This window comes from Equus quagga, chromosome 2 (assembly GCF_021613505.1).
Source record: "Equus quagga isolate Etosha38 chromosome 2, UCLA_HA_Equagga_1.0, whole genome shotgun sequence".
NCBI classification, from domain to species: Eukaryota; Metazoa; Chordata; class Mammalia; order Perissodactyla; family Equidae; genus Equus; species Equus quagga.
This window is the reverse complement of record NC_060268.1, coordinates 153,524,446-153,546,755: the sequence shown is the minus strand read 5'-3', so window position 1 is coordinate 153,546,755 and position 22,310 is coordinate 153,524,446. Positions and strand designations below refer to the sequence as shown.

The 22,310-nt window shown below is 50.4% G+C and overlaps 1 protein-coding gene across 6 annotated transcripts; it reads right to left on the bottom strand.

Moving 5' to 3' along the window:
* Window positions 1-551: 551 nt before the first annotated feature.
* ZFYVE27 (zinc finger FYVE-type containing 27) lies at window positions 552-21,966 on the bottom strand. Of its 6 annotated transcripts, none has more exons than XM_046653586.1 (13): window positions 21,861-21,966; window positions 20,310-20,507; window positions 16,773-16,843; window positions 15,021-15,207; window positions 12,169-12,264; window positions 10,948-11,060; window positions 10,073-10,212; window positions 9,395-9,466; window positions 7,709-7,729; window positions 7,400-7,544; window positions 3,642-3,688; window positions 3,224-3,305; window positions 552-2,219 (listed from the first exon to the last, which is right to left on the bottom strand). In XM_046653586.1, exons 2-13 carry the CDS (start codon window positions 20,504-20,506, stop codon window positions 2,155-2,157), a joined length of 1,236 nt encoding a protein of 411 aa, XP_046509542.1. In that variant the 5' UTR covers window position 20,507; window positions 21,861-21,966; the 3' UTR covers window positions 552-2,154. The 6 variants fall into 6 exon arrangements, with proteins under 6 accessions (XP_046509542.1, XP_046509541.1, XP_046509540.1 ...); XM_046653585.1 differs by having other exon boundaries at window positions 21,750-21,928; XM_046653584.1 differs by having other exon boundaries at window positions 21,754-21,927.
* Between the last annotated feature and the right edge of the window lie 344 nt (window positions 21,967-22,310).

The window sequence follows — 22,310 nt, the reverse complement described above, 5'->3', positions numbered from 1 at the left end:
TTAGCTTCCCTGGGCCTCAATTTCCTTACCTGTAAAATGGGAAGAACACTGCCTACCTCACAGGACAGTCATGAGGATTAAGTGAAATAACATGTGTAAAGCACTTCCCACAGTGCCTGGCACCCAGTAAACACCACACATGCCCCAGCTCTCAGAGGACAGCTTATACTTTCTATCTCACAGCCAATCCTCTTTCCGCTGGCTCTCAGCCTCTCCCAGGGCTGATCCTTTTTTGCCTTCTCAGAGGGATTAGCTAAAATCTTTCCATTCTAAAGCTTGCATTGCTTAGCATTTCCCAAGTTCTGGTCCCAACCCCAACCTCTGGCTCTCACAATTTGGTCATAAGACGGAGCCTCAGGTCAATCCGACAAACATGTGCTGAGCCCCTCCTGTGCAAGGCACCGCTTTCCTCCCAGCTGCCCCTGCTCCCCGACTCCAGCCTCCAGGCCCCCTCCATCACTGTCCAGCAGGCACAGCCAGGCCTGCAAACCCGGCCAGTGCTGCAGGCTCTGGCTCTCCAGCCCCGGAGAGGCGAGCACAAGGACCAGGAAGAAAACATAAGAAGCTTGAGGCCTTTTATTGACAATTGCCCATATACACAGAGATCCCTTTAGTTCCTCTCCAGTGTCAATAAAGCACAGGGTACTTAAAGATCATCTCTTAACAGGACAAAGGAGCCCAAGGAAGGGGGTATACCAAGGTCCGCCTGGTTCCCCAGGGCCTTGCACCTCCCTGGCCTGGAGCAGACCCCTGGCTGCCCAGCCCTAGCTAGACTGGTTAGCCTGGCAAGAAACCTGGCCTAGGATGGTACCTTGTCTCCTCAACCTGCCTCCTTGGGTCCCTGCTTAGGGTATAGAAATGTCTCCACCTCCTAGGGGATCTGAATCCCAGGCAGCACATGACTCCAGGGAAGCATCCTGGGGGAGAAGCCCTCCATCCTCCTCATCCCATTCCTTGTGCCACATGTTCCCAGGAACCATGCAATAAATAAATAAATATTTCAAAAAAGCAGGACAGCTCCAGGGGAAGGGAGGGGTGCCTGAGCCCGCTCATGGCTTAGGGAGAGGCGCTGAGCCCCTAAGAGTCCAGAAGTGAACATGAAATTGTTGGAGAGGGGATGGGGAACCCAAGTGACCTTATCACACAACTGAGACTGTGTTGTTGGGGAACAGCCCTGGAATCCAGGAGCCAACCCGGCGAGACCCTACATTTCCCAGGCCCCCAAGGGTCAAGGGTTTCAGGACCTCTGCTGTGCTTGCATGGTCTCGCACTCCATGGGACGAGGGGCAGGGAGGGGAAATGTAACTCTGGGCCAGAGAAGGTGTGCCCAAGGCTCTGAGCAGGGGAGCAGGAGTGATCGGAGTGCTTGGCATCTACCCCGGGAAGCTGAGGACACCAGGGCAACATGTGGGCTGAGATTCTGCAAGTCAAGGTCTCCACAAGGTGGGGCTGAGGTCCTCTAGGATGCTGGGGCTCCCCAGGCTTTGTTCTGCTTAATGCCAAGGATCCTGCCAGGCCCTCCTAGACACGTCCTCCTCTGGGGGAGCTTGGGAACTTCAACCCTGTTTATAGAAGCACTTTGGTCTTGTTAGCCCTGGCCCCACTCTCCGATGGGGAAATGATGAGATCCTAATGCCTGGAAGGACATTCAAACAGCAGAGCCAGGGCGTGGTGCTCCCAGGTCCTTCTGCAGGCTCTTGGAGGCCGAGGGCTGGGCCCAATACCCAGTGCAGGGAGACTCTCTTCTCCCAATCTCTGATCTCCGGCCTCCTAGAACTCCCAGGCATGGAAAGACACCCTGATGCTCAGAGATCCCAAGTGAGACCAGGCCTGGCTCACTGCTGCCCTCTAGCTTATATTCCCCCCCCCAGCCCTGAGTCCACTAGCTCAGCCCAGGGCAGAGCAGGACAATCACACCAAGCCCTCCAAGAGCTCCTCTCCCCTCTGGGGTTTGAGGGCAGCCATCACCAGCCATCTGCAGGAGTGGGGAACAGCTCCAGAGCCCGGCCTGAGACAGTGAGGGCAGGAAGGGGAGGCCTACCTAGTGTTCGGGCCACATTTGCCCAGCACACACCACATGGGGCTAGGGGTGGGGAGACTGGGTCTACTGCTGGCTCCAGGGACTGGCGCCTGCTAGGACCCCGGCCCCTCTTCTCACTTGCTCAAGGTCTGGTTACACGAGGCACACACAAACACAGTCTCTCTCTGGGCTTCGGGGGCTGAAAAGGAGGAAGAACTTGATGAGACGCTTCTTCGTACCCTTTGGCTCATGGCCCCAATACTAGAACCACCTCCCCGCCCCCTGAAGGCCCACAGAACACCCACTGCCCAGCCCACATCCTCACTGACCCAGCTCACTAGCCTGCCCCCGGAGACTTCTCTTCCCATGGGAACCGGGGACTTCGGGGTGACCATACCAACAGCAGGCCTCTCCCAGGTGTTCTATGCATTAGAAATTATTTTGGCACCAACAGAACACCTTTAAAATTTTTTTTTTAAATAAAATACCAAAAGAAAATTTTCCAAAATGTTTTAACAGTGGTTATCTCTGGGTGGTAAGATTACAGGATTTTTCTCTTCCTTCTTCTTCTGTTATTTCCAAATCTTCTAGAATAAGCATATGTTACTTGTATGACCGGAAGGAAAAAAAAATCTTGATGTATCGTTACAACACATTACAAGGCAGTACGTAAGGCATGCTCCCGTTGCTTTAGAATGTGCACGTGCATTTATCCTATGTGCACAGGTGTTCCTTCTCTTACCTGTATTTTTTGTATTGTTTTGTTTACAATGTGTATGTACACTTTTTATAGAAGGAAATGAAACGATTTTTTTATTTTGTTCAAAGTGTTCCCAAGGTCATGAGAAAAAGAACAAAATTCAGGGCAGCGGCGCCCTCAGGGGAATGCAGGTGTGCACCCGGAGCGGGGGTGTTGCTAATGTTCCATTTTTTACCTTTAGTGAAGCAGTAACAAGTATTCGTTATGATGCTTCATAATTCACATATGCTACATACATTCTTTTGCATGCATCAAATATTTCAGCTTTTTCTTTGTTAAAGTGCGATGGAGAAGACATTACTACAGGCCAGACTAGGCTCCCAAGTTCCCTTGACCTCTCACTGATGCTCGCTCCTCTCCCATCATGCAGCACCGCCTTAGAAGAGGTGGGAACCAGCCAAGCCCTCCCACTGCCCTGAGCCCTGGCCGCCTGCTCCACTCACCTGTAGCCCCCATGGAGGACTTGGGCACCTTGAAAGAGCAGCACCGAGAGCAGAAGCTGTTTCCACAGTTACTGCAGCTCCGCTGCAGACAAAAGCCAAAGTCGATCTCAGATGAATCCCCCACCCCCAGGCACCTGGAGCTCCCAGCACCCACCTTCTTTCCTCCAGCTGATCCTACCCAAGGAACCTGGGATTACTGCAGGACTGCGGAGGTGCCTAAGTGGGGAAGGACTGAGAGCAAAGAGGATATCCCACGGGAAGGAGTGGGCACAGGGACCAGGAGATACCTGCACATTTGAGCAAACCTTGGACCCTAGGCCCAACGTGGCCCAAAGAATCAGACTTCATCAACGACTCCCCAGGACTCCCCTACATCTTGTCCTAAGTCCCCAGCAAACACACCCTCAAAGAGACTTACCCTCTTCTTCAGCACGGAGAAAGTGGCAGAGCAGCCCGTACAGTTCCCTGAGAAACAGAGGCAGCAGCTCAGCCTTGGCCCAGCTTGGGCCTCTCAACTCTCACCTGTTCCTGGCTCTTCTAAATGGGGACATTCAGGACGCCAGCCCAGCCCAGACTCCTTGGCTGGGAGCAGAGAGCAAAGGAGCAAAGTCCAGATCCAGAGCCAGAGGAAAGGATTCCAACTAAGAAGGAAAAACTGATGGCTACTGGGAATCTACGTCCGCAGACTATACACAGCTGCCACTCCCTGCACCCTCTCGGGCTCAGAGGCCCAACAGGAGGGTCCAGCCAAAATCAAAGAGCATCTAGCAGAATCTGCTCCCTGGAAATCAGGCCAAGCTGGAGGGGACCTGACAACAGGCAGCCCTCAGAGGAGGTGGTGCCAACAACCTCAAATGAAGCCTGCCTAACGTGGTCCCTTCCAAAGTGTCTCCTGAAAAATTCTCGCCGCACAGGTAGAGAGAAATGCCTCCCAAAACCCCAGACTCCGCCTCCTGTCGTTGGACGATTCCAGGAGAGAAGCTCAGACCCAGGCATCTTCCAAGAAGACATGCAGGGCAAGAGGTGCGGGCACTGTGAACGACACACAGGATGGGGTGAGACACAGCCTGGAGAGAGATCCTGCAGAAAGAGCCAGAGACCACAAGATGACAAAGCTTCAGACGACGACGACGAGGGAGTCAGGGAGCTTAGAAAACAGCTGGGAGGCAGTGGGGGTGTAAGAAGAGAGGAAAGATGAGGAAGGAAGGGACCTATCATTCTCTTAAAGTCTACATCAAGGCAACTAGGCGTAATAGAAGCTGGGCTCACCTCCCACCCATGCATCCAGGAAAATTAAAGACGGAAAAGGTAGACAGGACAAAGTCTGAGGGAGGGAGCGCGCGCAGGTGAATGGAGAGAAGCAGAAGGATGAGGCAAACTGCGATCTGAGGAGAGCAAAGGCCACAGTGCACCCTTGCGACTTCAACAAGCTCCAGAAGCAAAAGTAAACCCTAAGGAGAACCAAGAAGCTTCCAAGGGCTGTCCCCAGGAACACTGACTATGGCTCAATGCAGAAATCTCCAGGCAGGCAGGGGTCACTGAGCCAAGAGATAAATGGCAGGAGCCCACACCAGGCATGAGGGCTCCCAAAAGGAGACCAGAGAGCCCTGCCAAGAGCTGTGGGCACAGAAGGAAGCTGAGTTGGGTCCTGGAAAAACTTGAAAGGGGATAAGGCTACTGGAGGAGATTTCTAGAACTTGGGGCCCGAAGGCCTCCTGTGATCTGGCTGGAGCAATTATCAGCTTCAGGGAGCACTGCTGTCTGGCACACCAAGTACAGAGAACCAGGCCTCACCTTCAAACAAAGGCCCTAAAGTTCTAATGGCAGCTACATGTGGTCCCTCTGTCCATCCAGCCAGATTCCCCCACAGCTCTGACTAAGGGAGAGCCCCTGCATTCAAAGAAAGGAGGGCTCTAGCTGGAGTGAGCAACCTGAGGCCAAGGTGCTTATGGTAAATGCCATCACGGTCAGCCAGTTCGTGGCCTCAGCAGAGGAAAGGAGAGAGAACACAGCGCGTGTTGTTGGCATGCAGTGCCAAGCCAGGAAACAGGCTGCTCTAAGACTCTGTCCCCCACACTAAGAATTTGGGCAAGGCCGCCCACCTCTGCCTGTCCTTAGCAAGCATGGCAGGGACATGGGACAGGGGAAGGGAAATGCCCAAAGACTGACACTCTGACCTGTGTTCAGGGATTCCTCTTAAGTAGACAAAGTGTCAGGGCCAAGCACTCCAAAGCAGCCGTATGGTCTAGTGAAACAACCAAGTACCCACACACAGGCTTGGGGCCAGGGAGGACTCTGGGGGCTGAGACCAGCTCAGAGAGGCCTATGAAGGAGAAGGGCACCCCATTCCCTTCCAACATCTACCAAGTCTTCCTGCCCCTACTCTCAGCAGAGGTCCTGACTCCCCATGTGATGATGCCAGTGGGGCAGTGAAGGCTGGAGGAGCCTAAGACTGCATGGGGCCTTCCAGGGCAATGGTCATGAGTCTCCAGGACAGAGTGGGGGCCCTTCCCACCAGGACTCTCCCACTTAAGAGGCCACAGAGAAGCTCCTGAGCGGCCTGCCCTCATTCCTCCAGGCACCCCCTTCATCCACTGGGAACCGGAATGGAATGGTTGCCAGAGCAGCTCTCCTCACCCTGGCCTGTGGGAGCCAGACCAAGGAGCAGAGCACCGGCCCTCACAGCAAAGAGCTTGAGAACATCTCAGGGAAGGGACAGCAAGTGGTCTTGAAGGACGAACTGAGAGGGGCTTAGGAAAAGAAGCATTTTCTGCCCTTACCATCCTCATGGGAACCTAAAAGGCCTTCGCCCATTCTGGCAGGGATTATCTGAACCAAAAACCAAATACAGAAACAGGACAGACACAAAACCAGGGCATTTCAGACACCAGGGTAGAGGAAGGAGGATGACTTGGAAAGAACGCAGAAGCCGAATCAGATGACCTGGATCTGAGTCACGGCCCTATTACACACTGGCTGAAGACTTGGAGAAAACCACTCTTCTCATTTCAGGTTACTCATCTGTTAAATGGGAACAACTAAATGAGACAGTGTATGTCCAAGTGCACTGACCAGAGTGCTGTGCAGAGGTCAGCGATGCTCATAAATAAAAAAGAGAGCTCTTGAATGACGGGGGGCATTCACACGGCAGACAGAAGCAGCTTGTCCAGGACCTCTACTCCTGGGAGAACAACTGCCCTGGCTGCTGCAGGAGCAGGAAGGCAGGCCCCTGAATGCCCTGCGTCAAATTCCTCTAGAAAAACCCAGGGTTTCTCCCAGGGCACAGACCCTGGAACTCACTCCCACCAGAACACACAGTACAGCCAGCCCAACCTCCTCCCCATCAACTGACACCAGGCTCTTCTGCAGGAGCAGGGTGACTCCTGAGTCACCCACTCCCTAGGCTTCAGCCATAACTTCATCTGGCTCAGCTCCTGCTCTCTTGACCAGAGCCAGGTTTCCAAGCTGTGCTAATAGTCAAGTCCACCCTCCTGCAAAGCTCCCTTCCTTGACCCACTGCCATCCCCCAATAACATAAGGACTGGTCAATCTACGAACTTAGCGGGGAGAAGGGACCTCAGGGCTCTGTCATGCGCAGGGGAAGGTACTATTTGCCTCAACTTACTGCCACCAGATGGAAAAGATCCAGATGGGCTCCAGGAAGCTGCAGGATAGACCAGGGCCTCCCATATTAACAGTGACCCTTATTAAATACTTATTATAAACCAACCAGCACTGTGCTAGCACTTAATAAGCACTGTCTCCTTTGAGGCCTGTAACAACCCTGTGAAGAACTGTGAAGAACCCTTTTACAGAGGGGGAACTGAGGCACAGGGAAGTTAAATAATTTGCTCAAGGACACCCAGCAGAGCCGGGGCTTGCACCACGCAGTCAGACTCCATGCTCCGTTCTCAGCCATTATTCTACCCTGACTTGTATCAGGATTACATCTCCCTGCAGTCTTGGAGTGGTGTTTCCAGAACTGAGTTGCTCATCTTCCCACAGGCTGATGTTCAATAAAGACAGAGGGTCCTGTTGTGTGTCTGCTACCTTCTTAGGGCCCCATGAACAGAGCTGTACCCCTTGCTCTTGTCACAAACTAGTACCCACAATTCCAAGACTTCAGCCCCATGGCCAGGCGTCCCTTCCCACCCCATTCCTCCTTCCTGGCCATACCAAAGTTGTTGGTAGGGTACCGCTTGCGGAGCCGCTCTGTGAGCCGTGACACCTTGCTGCGCAGCACCTCATTCTTGCTCAGGAACCCATTGTCTTGCAGGGCCAGCTCATCCTCTGCCGGGCACGGGGCACCCTCGTCATCCTCCTGCGGGAACAGCTCCTTCCAGTCCTGCCCACCTCGTGGCAGGGCTCCAGGACCTGCATGCAGAGGCCCCTCAGCACAGCAGACCCCAAGAGGCGTTGTTGCGACTGGCTTGGCCACATTCCCCCAACCCAGCCCCTGCCCATGTTACCAATGCTCCTACTTACCAGCACCACCAAGTGGGTCTCCTGCCTCCCAAGTTGCGGAGGAGAAGGAGAGAAAACAGAGAGAAAGAGAGAGATAGCAGGAAGAAGGAAGCTGCTGGGAGGGAGAGCCCCAAGCACATACCCCAGGTTCTGTCTAAACACAGCCCAAAGGGTGACGTAAACAGAGGCCCCCATAAAAGGATCCCAACATCAAATAAGCCTGGGAGAAGCTGTGTACCACTGTTTTTCAAACTTGATGAAATTAAGTGGGCCATTATTTTAAATAGAACAGAACCGGAAAGAAAACATCCCTTACAATGTGTTTTTCAGGAAACTTTCATCTCAATTAAGTTTTATATATTTTACAAACGTAAGTGTGAACTGGGTCAAGATGTAAAATGTGTTCCTTCCTGAGGGTTATAAACAAAAACACCTGAAAGCCCCTGCTATATATATTCCTCACCACCACCACCATCAAGATTCATAGCCTATGGGGCTAGCCCAGTGGCGTAGCGGTTAAGAGCGCACGTTCCACTTTGGCAGCCCGGGGTTCACTGGTTCGGATCCCGGGTGCGGACATGGCACCACTTGGCACACCATGCTGTAGTAGGCGTCCCACATATAAATTAGAGGAAGATGGGCACGGATGTTAGCTCAGGGCCAGCCTTCCTCAGCAAAAAGAGGAGGATTGGCAGCAGATGTTAGCTCAGGGCTAATCTTCCTCAAAAAAAAAAAATTCATAGCCTACAATCACATACCACAGTCTCGGAGCAATCTTTTAGCAGTAGAAAACGTAAATGCCCACATGGATGAGGCTGATCTGAGACTGAAGGGAGCTGGTTGTAAGTCGGAGGCTCAGGGAAAACTCACAAAACCCTCATTTCTTATACCTCAATTTCCTACTTTACAAAGAGACATAAAGAGAAATGATTTCCTACTATAATAAAAACAATAACACAAATGTGACAATAAACAGCAACCAACCAGTAGGACTCAAGGACTGGTGGGGACTGTGTGACTTTCCTAAAGGGACACTCATTCCTCAGTGACACTGACTAGTGCAGACTCAGGGCTACCAGACCTGATTTTTCACAGAAACTGAAAATCCAGAGTTTTCACTGAAATCCCCCCATTTCTAAACAGTGGCTCAAAAAAACTTTTTAAGGTTCGCATGCCAAATAAAACACTTTTGCAAACTACCAGTTTAAACTACTGTCTTAAAATCAAGAAGACTGTTTAACTTTCTCTAACCTAGCACTTGGCCACCAGCATGTAACCACTTTCTCCAACCTCTTCTCCCTGCCCCCGAAAAGGGACACTTTCGGACGTCATTCTGTGCAAGAGCAGTGAGAGACCCGGGCAGTGCCCTCCCCCAAATCTGCCTTCCCCACATCAAAGGGACCAAGCCCACAGTCTCCAGCCAAGGTGGTAAATGATCCACGTCCCCCAGCGGGGCATCTCCCAGAGGCTTCCAGAACCCTCCTTGTCGTGGCACCCAGGACAGATGACTAGATCAGCAATAGGACAGGCGGAAGTTCACTGGCACCCTTTCATCCAGTGAGTTCTAGCTCAGAGCAAGTTTCGTCTTCTCATATAGATACAAGAGAATTTTAAAAACCCAGACTTGGGATGTGAGAAGCCACACAGCTCCAGGACCATCCAACTTCTGGCCTGGTCAGTAGAGGGTGCTGGGGAAGGGCCACCCACCTCAATCGCATCTTTAAACTCCTCATCAGGCTCGGCCTCCTCGGCCTCCTCCACACTGCCCGGCGTGAGGTCCTGGGAAGAGAGGCTCAATTTCACAACAAGAGAGATGGCAGCCCTGCCTCATAAGGTAGAGGCCACCTCCCCTGGCCAACATCCAGGTTTCCCAAAACATCCATTCCTGCACCAGAGGAAATGGCTCAACTGCAAGAAAGAAGGAAGGGACTGGAAAGAGTGCACTCTCCAACCTAGCAGGGACAGGGAGATGGGGCCAAGACCACAAACGGACCTCCCGTGGCTGGAGAGCACAGAGGTGGAGAACACTGCCTCTAGAACCACAGGGCCGGGGCTGAGTCCTGGCCCCACAACCCTCAGGCAACCGCTGTGTGCCTCAGCCTTCTCCTTCGCAAAGGAGAATAACCTCCTTCTCAGATATAACCTACCCCTTCATGGGGTTAATATCTATAAAGTACTTGGAACAGCAGACTAAGCACTCATTAAAGCACAGAGTAGCTATTAGGATTACAATTATTATTATTATTAAGCACTTTAGAGGAGGTGGGGTCTGGAAAGAAGCAGGAACTACAGAGGCCAGCCCAGGAGAGATGTGTTATAAACAAGCTGGTAACAGGAAGGCCCTACAACCTGCCCACAGCAGGCTCTGCCTGAGGGAGCACTCACCTCTGTGGGTGTGGGCGCAGGGGTGCAGTCTGGCAGAGCACCCTTCCCCCCTGCATCTGGCGGCGGGGGGCTCTCGAAGGCACACTCTTCCTGCTTGGGGTTCATCCGCCGCTGCAGAGACGCCCTGTACTCTGCCACCACTACCCGGGGCAGGAGAATGGGGTGGGAGGCAGAAACAGGACGGAATGAGTGGTGCTTTGGGGGTACTCACTTCTGCAGCTGGCTACCTTCTGCAACCCTGTCTGCTGCAGGAAAAGTCGCTCTCCTTACTCTGGACAACTCACCTAACCCAAGACTCACAAACAAAACAGAGACACCATCACCCACCCTATGAGACTGTTATATAGAGATTAAATGTTGTAAGTGCCCAATAAATTACAGCTTCTATAATTAATTACTCGACCACAGGGAGGAACACAAATATAACAATCACCCAAACACATGTCCAGGCCCAGGCTTCTGTGACTCAGGGCCTCCCCAGACTTTCTCACCGCTTTGGAAGCCAAATGGCAGACGGGTACTCTAGGATCACACAGAGTTGCAGGAGCAACTCCAGGTGGCTGCATCCCAGGAGGCGGTGGCAGCACTGGGAAAACATCCCTCCCTCGTCTCCCAGAAGCCACCGTATCATATAAGCAGTGATTCACCAGCCTTGGGAAGGGAGAGGGACCCCCAGGGTAGCAGTCTCCTAACATCTGAAAGGCAGAACCCATAAAAGCCCTCCAAGGGACGACTCTAGTGTGGTGCTGTCCCCTTGTCAAAGGCACAGCAAACGGAGGATCAGCTGTCAAGACAGACAGACCAGGGAGCCTAACCCAGCCCTGAGAGGTGGCCTGGGCCCCATCTGCACCTCTGACAGGCTCTCCAGGGCTTACCTCGGAAGAACTCCACATTCCCTAGAAAGAGTGTGCTGTTTAAAAGGGCAAGGACCCAGCACAGTGGCAGCAGATACAGCACGCAAACCGTGCCCAGAAGAGCCCCGTAGAACCTGGATCGAGAGAGGAATCACAGGATCAGAAATTCGTAAGATCAGAAGGAAACTGACTTGGAGCACACCAACAGAGGGTCCAGGCAAGAAACAGCTGTGGGCACAGCTGGTAAATCAACAAGATCTGCTAACCAAACAAACAGAAAATAAAGTGAGGAGGAAGGACGGACGACTACCAACAGGTCACTGGTTGCTAACAACCGACACTGGTGAGGGCGCAGTGGTGGCTGAGGCTGGGGCCACATCAACCAGTTCAACAATCATCACTCCTCAAGCTCTAGAGTCTGGAGTCTAGAATAAGACAGACTCGGATTTGAACCCCGCTCTGCCACTTCTCGCTGTGTGACCTTAGCCAAGTCCCTTGGTTCTCCGAGCTTACTTCCTTCACGTGTAAAATGGGGATTAACAGAGTGCCCACCACATAGGGTTACTGTGAAGAGTGAGAAATACATGGAAAGTGTTGGGCATAGTGCCTGGCACAGGGGGAAGACTAAACAAATATTAGTGTCATTATTATTCATAGATAAAGAGCTTCAAAAACATTCATCCCATTTGACCCATTTGATTCCATTTGAACTTTTAAGAAAAAAGTTTCAAAAGCTTAAAGCTAAATCCATAAAAATTGTTCATGACAGGGTTAGTAATAAACAGTAGAAGTTAACTAAATGTATAATAGAATGGTTCCACAAATTATAGTATATTTACCATCTATATTAATGTCATATTACAAGTAATTCCAAAAGCTATGTAGCAACAAAGAAAACTACTGATAATATAAAGATAAGTGAGAAAGAAAAAAAAAAGGAATCACACTATGAAGCCCTATATCTGTAGAGTATGTGCACGTGGCAAACTCTCTGTGCACCCCACACAGGAGATCAGCTGCTCTATCAGGGTGGGCAACCACACGGTGAGTCACTTTTCTATTATTAAAATATTTTTACCACGCCTAAAAGGTGCCATCTAAACATAAGCAGAGCATCAAGCCCCCAAGGCTACGTGTGCACCTGCACAAAGAGCCCCAGAGATTCTCCTCCCCAAGCTGGGGGCTCCAGTCCCAGTCCTCCCAGGGCAGTAGCGGCGGTGGCGGGAGTGGAGGACCACTCACTGCGAGGATGCGGCGGGGTTCTCCCAGTGCAGCACCCGGTAGGCGGCTTCGCAGGCACTGCACAGGCGGCTCAGCAGGGCCTCCAGCTGGATCAAGCTGCAGACACAGGGGGCTCCTGTGACCCACAAGCCCTGCCCTGCCCGTCCACACAGCCTGACAGAGCTCGGGGGCAGCAGAGCCCAGGACTTCACAGGCACACGTGGCTGGGGAGGGCAGGTCTCTTTGAACCCATGGGAGCGGTCAGAGAGCTCGGGAGAAAATTCATGTATTTCAATCCCCTTTTTGGAATCCCGCTGAAGTGGAAGAGGACAAAGCTTCCTGCTCTGGTGGGGCCAGCTGCTGAACTTTTCCAGGGCTGCAACTTCCTCCTCTGTAAAACGAGCAGCAGGGTACCCAGCTCACAGACACACTGGAGATGCGAGGGCAAACAGCAGGATGTAGATCAATGTGTCTCCACCTGGGGTGCAGGCAGACTCACTGGGAGAGTTTTTTTCTAGTGGATGCACCCCCAGAAGCAATGAGTACAATGAGTACATGCTGCACCCAGATCCTGGTTTCTGAAGGGCTCAAAGAAATGGCTGATTCTAGAGCTAGCGCAGGGAAAATATAAGGTGAATGTGAACAGCCCATGGTACCATAAAGTAAGGAAGCAACTCAAAAATGATGGGGACATATCAAAAAAACACAGGAGCCAGTGCAAAAGAGCTCCTACTGGTCAAGTCTAGGACAATTTGAGATCCAAATAAATAATAACAGGGGCCAGCCCCATGGCGGCGTGGTTAAGTTCATGAGCTCCGCTTCAGTGGCCCAGGGTTTTGCCCGTTCAGATCCTGGGCATGGACATGGCACCACTCATCTGGCCACGCTGAAGTGGCATCCCCTATAACACAACCAGAAGGACCTCAACTACAATACACAACTATGTACTGGGGGGATTTTGGGAGAAGAAAAAGAAAAAAAAAAGGATTGGCAACAGATGTTAGCTCAGGTGCCAGTCTTTTAAAAATAAATAAATAAATAACACTAATGGATTATAACACATCAAATAAAATAAAAAATCTTGAGTTCCTACTGATAATAAGAAAGAAGGAAAAGCTCTTTCTTACAGTAGAACACCAGCTAATGATGACAACTGGAAAATCACCTTTGCAACCATCATAGTAATAAACTGACGAAGGCAGGACCCAGCAGTGGTCATTTTACAGTAGAGAAACCTGACCAAGTGGTCAAAATTATTACCTCCCCTAACGACACAGACTGACCTCAGGTACCTCCTGATGTGACACCCTGAGAACACAATGTCACTTGTCAGGTTCCTGCCAAAAATGCATAACCTGATAATCACGAGGAACCAAACAACCCCAAATTGAGGGAAATTCTGCAAAATACTAAGCTTGATCTACTTAAAAATGTCAAGGTCATGAGAAACAAAGACTGAGGAACTACTCCAAGTTACAAGAGACTAAAGAGACACAAAAACTAAATGCAATGTATGATTCTGGATTGAATCCTGGGCCAGGGGTAATTTATATAAAAGACTGTATTAATACAACTGGTAAAATTTGATTACGAGCTACATATTAGATAACAGTTCTAATGTTAGTGTTATCAGTGTAAAATTTCCTAATTTCAATTACAGGACTGTAGCTATTTAAAAGAATGTCCTTGTTCTTAGGAAATACAGGCTGAAGTATTTGATATAAATAGGTATGATGTTTGCAACTTTCAAATGGTTCAGGAAGAAAAAAATAATGTGTATGTGTAGACAGAGATGAAGCCAGTGTGGCAAAATGTTACTAACTGTTCTATCTGGGACTGGCCCGTGGGCCAGTGGTTAAGTTCAGCGCACTCCACTCCAGCGGCCTGCATTTAGTTCCCAGGCATGGACCTACACCACTCGTTGGCAGCCATGCTGTGGCAGTGACCCACATACAAAATACAGGAAGACTCGCAAAGATGTTAGCTCAGGGACAATCTTCCTCAGCAAAAAGATGACGACTGACAACAGATGTTAACTCAGGGTGAATCTTCATCAGCAAAAAAAAATAATAATAATAATAATAATAATAACTGTTCTATCTAGGTAAAGGGCCTAGAAGAGTTCCTTGTGTTATTCTTGCAACTCTTCTGTAAGTTTAAAGTCATTTCAAAGTAAAAAAGTTTTTTTTAAATCACAGATACCTATTCCAGAAAAGTGACTCAGAACTTCTGGGGCAGGGCCCAGGCTTCCATTTCTTTGTAACTTTTTTTGAAGCTTCACAGATGCCTCTGCTGCCCAGGGAGGGATGAGAACCCTGCTGCATGCCCAGAGAGCCCAGTCTGAGGACAGCTCAGTAAATGCCAGCTGCCACTGAAGTTGTTACAGCTACTATTTCTCAACAGTTGTGAGTTACATCCTCAGAAGCACCAGCTCTGTCACATTTAGGAAGTTTCTCCATAATGTAGTGACAATGACTAATATTTACTGAACACTTGGTGGGTACCAGACCCTTGCCCAATGTTACACAACAAGTAAATGGAAGAACTGGGCTTTGCACCCAGACAGTGGCTCATGCATGCACGCACTTAATCAAGACCCTAAAGTCTCTCTCTAGCAGAAAGAACACAAGCTGTGAAATCAGCTAGATCTGGATTCTCATCCCAGCTTGGTCACCTTCTAGCTGTGTAAGCCTTTTCCCTCATCTGTAAATGGAGGATAATAATGGTAGCTACCTCTCACAACTGTTAAAAAGATGAAAGGATGTAACACATGTGGTTCGCCTAATACAACGCCTGGCATGCAGCAAGCACTCAGAGTGGTGGCTGCTGCGACTGTGACTGTCCCTCACCTCCCCAGCCCCTTCCATACTCACAAGGTCTTCACCTCAGCCACGGCCTCGGGGCGAGACAGGCGAACTCTCTGAAGGTCCTCCTGCCTCACGCTGTGATACTTCCTCCGCATCAGCTCAGACTCGGGCAGCCGTGCCCGGCAAACCTCCTGAAGGTAGCCCAGAAGGGCAGGCACTGAAATCATCAGGGCCCCAGCCGAGTACCATGCACCTACGGGAGCAATCACACTGCAGGTAAACAGGCAGCAAGGCTGGGAGCCTCTGCCCACCCCGACATCCACATGCTCGCTTGCCCACCTCCGCTGGGGCTCTGCCCAAGAGGCCTTCCCTGATGGCTCGTGTGACACAGTACGTCCCCCCTTACCCTCCACCCCTTAACCCAGCTTTCTTTCTCCTCATAGGATTTATCATCACACGACAGATTATAGGTACGGTTGTTGTCTCCTCCACAAATGCAGGTTCTTGAGGGCTGGGACTTTGTCCCTTTGGTCACTGATATAGCCCCAGACCCATTTATTTTAATATTAAAACACCTCTGCCAGCACAGTCGGTGGCTTGTGCCTGAAGTCTGGCCGCTGGGAGCTCTGATGACTGACATTCTGGCCACTGAGCCACTGGGGCAGGTCGGAAGCCTTTCCTTTGGCTTTTAGGACCACAGACCACTGTACTGAGAAATGGTCAGGCTGAGAGAAAATCAAAAGGAACTTCTCCCATGTAACAGGGTACCCCCGAAGCAAGCTAATAGAGTGCTGGGCACAGAGTAAATGTTGATTCAACTTGTGTCATATGAACTGATGTACTTTGCAAATACATTCTGAAAAATCTAACAGCCTAGGAAGGACATCTGAGTTTCAATCAGGCAAACAGCCCTACTAAGAAACAGAAGATGAGGTCTTATGTGAGCTGGGTTCATTTTCAACCCACTGAACCCATATCTCCACAGGAAACAAAGAAGACATTAGAGGAATGTGAGTTCACTAGAAGAATGAACACATGAACAAAGGACCAAGCTCCTCCGAACATTCTGTCCCAGGTCCTTCACTCACTCCCCCTGAGGGGTTTAGCTTTTTCTGCAGCCATCTGCCAGTTCAACCTGGGAACGGGGCTGGGTGAGGGCACACTTTGTCAGAAAAGGTCCCCAGGAGACATCTCTACCCAGGGCCCCTAAAGCCACCCACCCACCTGTCCACATGTCTACCCTAGAGCCTTCACACCACAGACTGTTCACGGCTGGTGACTGTCCAGCAGGCTGCTCCAGGCTCACTTGCTAAGCCAGAGAAAGTCAACAGATGTGACAAAAATCCCTTATCAGCTCACCTTCCTGGTACCCTCACCCATGTCGTGCCCCCAAATGACCCAGGAATCATCTTGGAAACCAAAATGGAAAAAGGTCAATGTATCAGCAATCAGTCAAGAAGGAAACAATAATAATAACAGCTACAATGTACTGGCTGCTCACTCTGGTCAGGCACTGTGCTGAAAGTTACACACAGATCCTCCCAGTGCTCACAACCACCCTCTGTGAAAGCACTGTTATTATCCTCCCTCTAGAGACAGGAAACTTAGGCCTCAGTGGACAGGTCAAAGAGCCTGCCCGAGGTCACACCAGTGGCCCAGCCAGGAATCCAGCCCACAGTGCGTCCCTCTGGAGCCTGTGTTCTGATGCCAAGCAGACACAGAGGGAGGCCAACCCCAGGGCAAAACAAGCAGCTGCTTCTCGGAATTCCTCCCCACGTTCACTCACAAAAACCCCTGGCCCCTGGAAGCAGTTCTTACCCTCATTCAAAGTGAGGAACAAGATGTTGAGGCCCAGGCAGGTCAGCAAGGAACACAATGGCGTCTGCCACCTACAACACAGAGAGTCCTGGTCACCGAAGACAGCTGCTCCTGCAGCTAGGAAGTGGGGACGGGACAGCACAGGTGGCTCATCAAAACCAGGAGCAAGAGGAGGGGGCCTGGAGCTCAGAGTGTCAAGGAGAAAGGGAAAGTGGGCCCATCATTTGGACAGGAGACCAGGAGAGGAGTTAAGGTCACACATCAGGCCCTGAAGTGAGAAAACGTATCCTCTCAGAACTAGAAGGCCTGTAGAACTTTCTCCCAGACGGAGGAAGACTTCGTTATCTATTAAAAAAACCCATTAATAGGGGCTGGCCCCGTGGCCGAGTGGTTAAGTTCACGCGCTCCGCTGCAGGCGGCCCAGTGTTTCGTTGGTTCGAATCCTGGGCACGGACATGTCACTGCTCATCAAACCACACTGAGGCAGCGTCCCACATGCCACAACTAGAAGGACCCACAACGAAGAATATACAACTATGTACTGGGGGGGCTTTGGGGAGAAAAAGGAAAAAATAAAATCTTTAAAAAAAAAAAAAACCATTAATACTGCTTAACCTGTGTTTTGTAAGGTTTTAGTCTCTTTTAAGAGGTGACAATGACAAACATTATTCTTTAAAATTTTCCTTCATTGTTTTTTACAATTTCATAATAGCATTCACTGCACAAGATTCATCTAACACAGAAATTGAAAGAAGGATTTCTTTGACCCCATCTGTGACTTTCTCTTCTGTAATTTTCAGAGTTCATTTTAAACATACGTTAATTCAAAAGGAGAAAAAAATAATAAAGGTTTTATTTTTAGGTATTAAAAAATGAAGACAAACGCAGGGTGCAGCATTCTCAGCAGACACGCCCAAAGTGAACCGGAACAGATGGAGCAAATACAGACCCAGCACCGCAGCCCCCACCACCACACAGCAACACAGAAGCCCCTCAAGAGAGAAAAAGGGGAGCAGAGGTGTGGGTTGCTGAGGACAAGCAAACCTGCCGGCTTAGTCCCCGGTGAAAGACGTTTAACAGGGAAAATGGAGCACAGATGTAATAATAAAGCCACCGACAGCTACAGTCTAAAAAGTAGTGTCAGTGCACAAGGTCAGCCATCAGAGGAGAGAGATAAATAGAAAAATAAACAGGTAAGTTGCTGGCAAGCAATGTATTCAGAACTTACATATATTTTCTTTTGCTCTGATTAGGGTATTTCATCTTACGAAATGAGGTTAACTAATTTATGTGCTGCCATTATTTCTTAATAAACTTATGGGTAAGGGAATGAAATGAACTCTCTCTGCTTTTCTCTTAAAATTCAACACACTCCAACTGTACCGCCCTAATTAGGCCTCCAAACCATCCGGTGGCAGCTTCCAGGGTAAAAGAAAATTACAAGTCAGGTCTAAGGCCAATCCCATTTCAGAATAAAAACATCACACCGCCACTGAAGCCACTTTCATCTTAAAGCCTGTCTCATTCTATCTGACGTCTTCACTGACACTTCGGTCGTCGAGACCCACCTACTGGAGTAGCCGATCCAGAACAGAGGAGTCTTTTAAAAACTACTGCAGCTCCAGGCTTCAGACCCAAGAGCCAGCACTCAAGATTAGGTCTCTCTTCAAAGTCAAATCCTCTTTACCAAGAAAAGGACAATCAAACGCACAAACTAATCTGACAGCCACTTTCACAGCCCAGTGCTCCGCCTCCCAGGGCACAGAGACCGCAAGCTCCTGCGGGCTTTTTAGGCCCCATGCTCCTCCCCCTCCAGCTTTAATCAATCCCATCACATCCTCAGATTTCTAATTTCATAAAACAGAAAAACTCGAACACATTAGCACCAAGAAGCATAACAGCCCAGTGGGGGAAAAGAAGGGCAGGATATATTTAACTTTTGTATTTTGCCACGAAAGGGCAAAACACATGCACACAGTAGAAAACACCAGAGGGCACAGCCCCATGCTCTGCAAAGCCCATCCCCTCCCCCAAAGAAGACCAAAGTTCCTTTCAGCGAGCTGGTGATGGTGGGACTGAAAAGTAAGCCCCTCCTCATACCATCTCCCTGCCCCTTGCACCAAGAGGACATGACCCAACAGTGGAGAACACTGTCCTGGAATACCGACTAGCTCATCCTTAGGGATCACACCATAAATTAAAGGGGTTCTGGGATGAACAAGAAAAATTTAGGACCTTGGTCAGAGTGTTAAAAATAAACCTCCCACTATTTGCAGACTGAGGTAGGAATGAATACTCAATAGCACCCTTAGAGGTTAACCCAAGTCCACTCACCGCCTCTTACCTGTCCCTTGAGCACCTTAGAGGGCTGAAGGTCTTTATGAGAATCTGATGGAAACTAGAAGCTTCTCCCTAGAAACACACTTGCGTGCATGCACACAATTTTACACACAGTTCCAGGAGATTCATTGACCCTAAGCCCCACTCATGGGCTCCAGGTTGAGAATGTCCGCTCTGTAGGACAACCAGGTTTTATGTGACTCCCACTGAGATGCAGTATTAGGAACACATGATCTTTTGAAAAAAAAGAAAGTCTTAACTTGAATCTAATCCAATCTTTAAATCTAACTTCCAGTTTGCACCACGAGGAAGCCGCCAGACAAATCTACGCAGGAAATTTTCCAGGAGAGTCAGCTGAGTCTCTTCAACAAGTCAGTGTCACGAAAGAAGACATCATTTTAGATGAACATTTAAGGGGCATAATAACCACACAGAATGCTCAGTTCTGGACTGGAACCTGATTTGGCCAAAACAATTGTAAATGACATTCTTGGGACAACTGAGGAAATCTGAATATGAACTGGGTACAGGATTATATCAAGGAAATACTGTTAATTTTGTTAGGTATGACATTACTTTGATTATGGAAAACAACGTCATTATTTTGAGACAAACTGAAGCATTTATGGAGTGAAACGGTATCTATCTGTAATTTAAAGTGCTTTAACATAAGAAACAAAGTAAGCTGAAAGGAGAAAAAAGAAAATTATGAAGGAGGAAAATCAAAGCAGGATAGGAAGAAGAAATTTTTAGATCCATAATTCTAAAGGATCAGGGAAAATGGCACCTGCTTATTCATAGGTATTTGTATTTCTTTAACTTATGTTCAAAATTATATCCTAATTTTAATATTAATCATGCTAATATTGGGAGAGAAGGGGAAAAAAAGCCTGCTCTAGATACAGAAGGCCCCATGTTCAAGGCTGGGCAGCAGCCCTGAGGTATGAGCTTCAACCACAAAAAAGAAACCTGGCGAAAGGCCAGATGGTTCCCACTGCCTGCCTCTCCTGGGCTGCGCCTGAGACACAGGGTGAGCCTGGAATAAGCCCAGAGGCCCAGTGGACCTCCCAGAACCGCTCCTCACTAGGACAGAAAGGACAGCCAAGACAGCCCAGCCACTGCCTAAATGGCCAGTGCAACTACAGAGCAGGAAGGCAGAAGGCCCAGCAGGTCAGAAGAACTCCACAAAGTGTGTACCTGAGCAAGTACCGGACACCGTCACCCGCATCCTTCAGGGGTTCCAGGTAGATCTCCAGTCTCTTGTAGGACAGAACCAAGTTGAAAAGATCAAACGCCGGGGACTTGGTAGGGGCAGGTGGAGACTCCGGGGGAGCCTCGGGCATCACGCTGGGGCTCACCTCTGGCCCATACCCCTCACGCTCTGATGTCTGCATCCTGGAATCATAATAATTCCTGACATTTGCATTGCACTTCCAATGCCCAATACAGTTCTACTTGCACTATTTCATGTGATGCCCGTAATAAACCTGTGAGGCAGGCAGGGCTAGTGGTGGAATGCCCACTTCACAGAGGAAATTGATATTTGGCAAGGTGAAGTGAATTACCCAGATAGAAAGTCCTGTTCTTCTGACTCTCCATCTAACGTTCTTTTCCCCACAGACATATCAAGAGTGTAAAACAAAAAGACCAAGCACACAGGGCTGCTGAGGCAAGGTGGCCTGAGGTCTCAAGAGAAACAACGTCCTGAATTATTTTTCTCCCACTCTTTACCCGGTTAATTCCTACTCATCCTTCAGGTACGGGCTTAAACATCACTCCCTTGCTCTGAGTAGCCTTTGCCAACACCCCCAGTCTGGAGTGGGAGACCCTCCCTAATGCTCCCAAAGGATCATGTACTCACCCTAACAGCATTTATCACACCAAAAGAAACTCCCTGCTTTCTTGCTAGTCTGCCCCTCTTAACCTTGAGCTCCACCAGGTCAAGGACTCTGTCTTCCCTTCACCACTGTTCCTGCACATAATGAGCGCATAATAAATGCTGCTGAATGAGTGAAAGAACTGCTGATCCTCCAGGACCCCAGTGCTTTCTCCTGCCCTGCCCCATCCTCTAACTCATCCCTCTCCCTTCTGTTCCCAACAACTTCTTGGACTATCCCTGCCCATTACCCTCCCCTTTTTCCTCCCTGGGACCCCAGGGGCCAGTCATCATCTTCCATAACGCCCCATTCTCATCTCCCTTCTCTGATGAGGAGAGCCATTGGAACTCTCACCCTCTTTCCTAATTTCAAAGTCCTACCCAAACGCTAAGCAGAAAACGAGGGGGCGGAACCTCAACGCAAAGCAACAGAAACCAGTCCCAGCTAATGGGATGCTATCAAAATGTGGGGGGGAGGGGGGTGGCGCAAGCAAAAGGGCCACCGAAATCCCCGCAGGCAAAGCTAGGACGAAAACACCCAGAGCGAGCGCAAGGTAGGAGCTCAGGAGAGGATGAAGGAGGTCAGCGCCGGCACGGGCCTGGACCACGACGTCTGCAGCCCCAGGAGCCTGAAGATGCCCTGCGGCCCAGACCAGGGAAGGCCCCGCCGGAGCCCGAGGGGCCAGCAGGTGCCGGCGCCCAGGCGCCCAACTCCGCACAGTCAGCGGAGACACGGGGGTGGGGAGGGGGCGGCACCTCACCTACCCTGTCGCTGGGCTGGCGGGGGGAGAGGCGAGGACAGCCAGGGGGCACTGCTAAGGCCACTGGGCCCCGGAGCGTTTCCTCAGGTCCGCCCGGCCCCGACGACGCACCTCTTCCCAGGGCCGCTCTGCCGTAGCAGGTCCGAGAACCTCCTCCGCGTCCCGCGCCACTACCGCTTCCGGGACGCAAATCGCTCTGCGGCGGCGTGCCCGTGACGTCATCGCGCCCGCCCCGCCTCCGGCCCCCGCTCCCGGGCTTAGCTCCGCCCACTCGAGCACAGGTGAACGCTTTCGTCAGTGCTGCGCCTGCGCGCCTTTCCCTTCTCGGCCCCGGCTGACTCTATGTTGTGCCTGCGTGACTGCGTTTCGCAAAATCCTGCGGAGCCCTGGGAGCATGAGCTAGGAGACCGCGCACCTGCTGTCCGGCCTCGCTCTGAAGGCGTCTGGCAGGGAACAGTTGGGGAGAAGCTAAGCTGAAGAATTTAGGTCTGCATCCTCTCCCCACCCCCCAACTTTGGCACTTCCCTCCCCCACTCGGGTCCGTGAGCCCACGAAAGACAG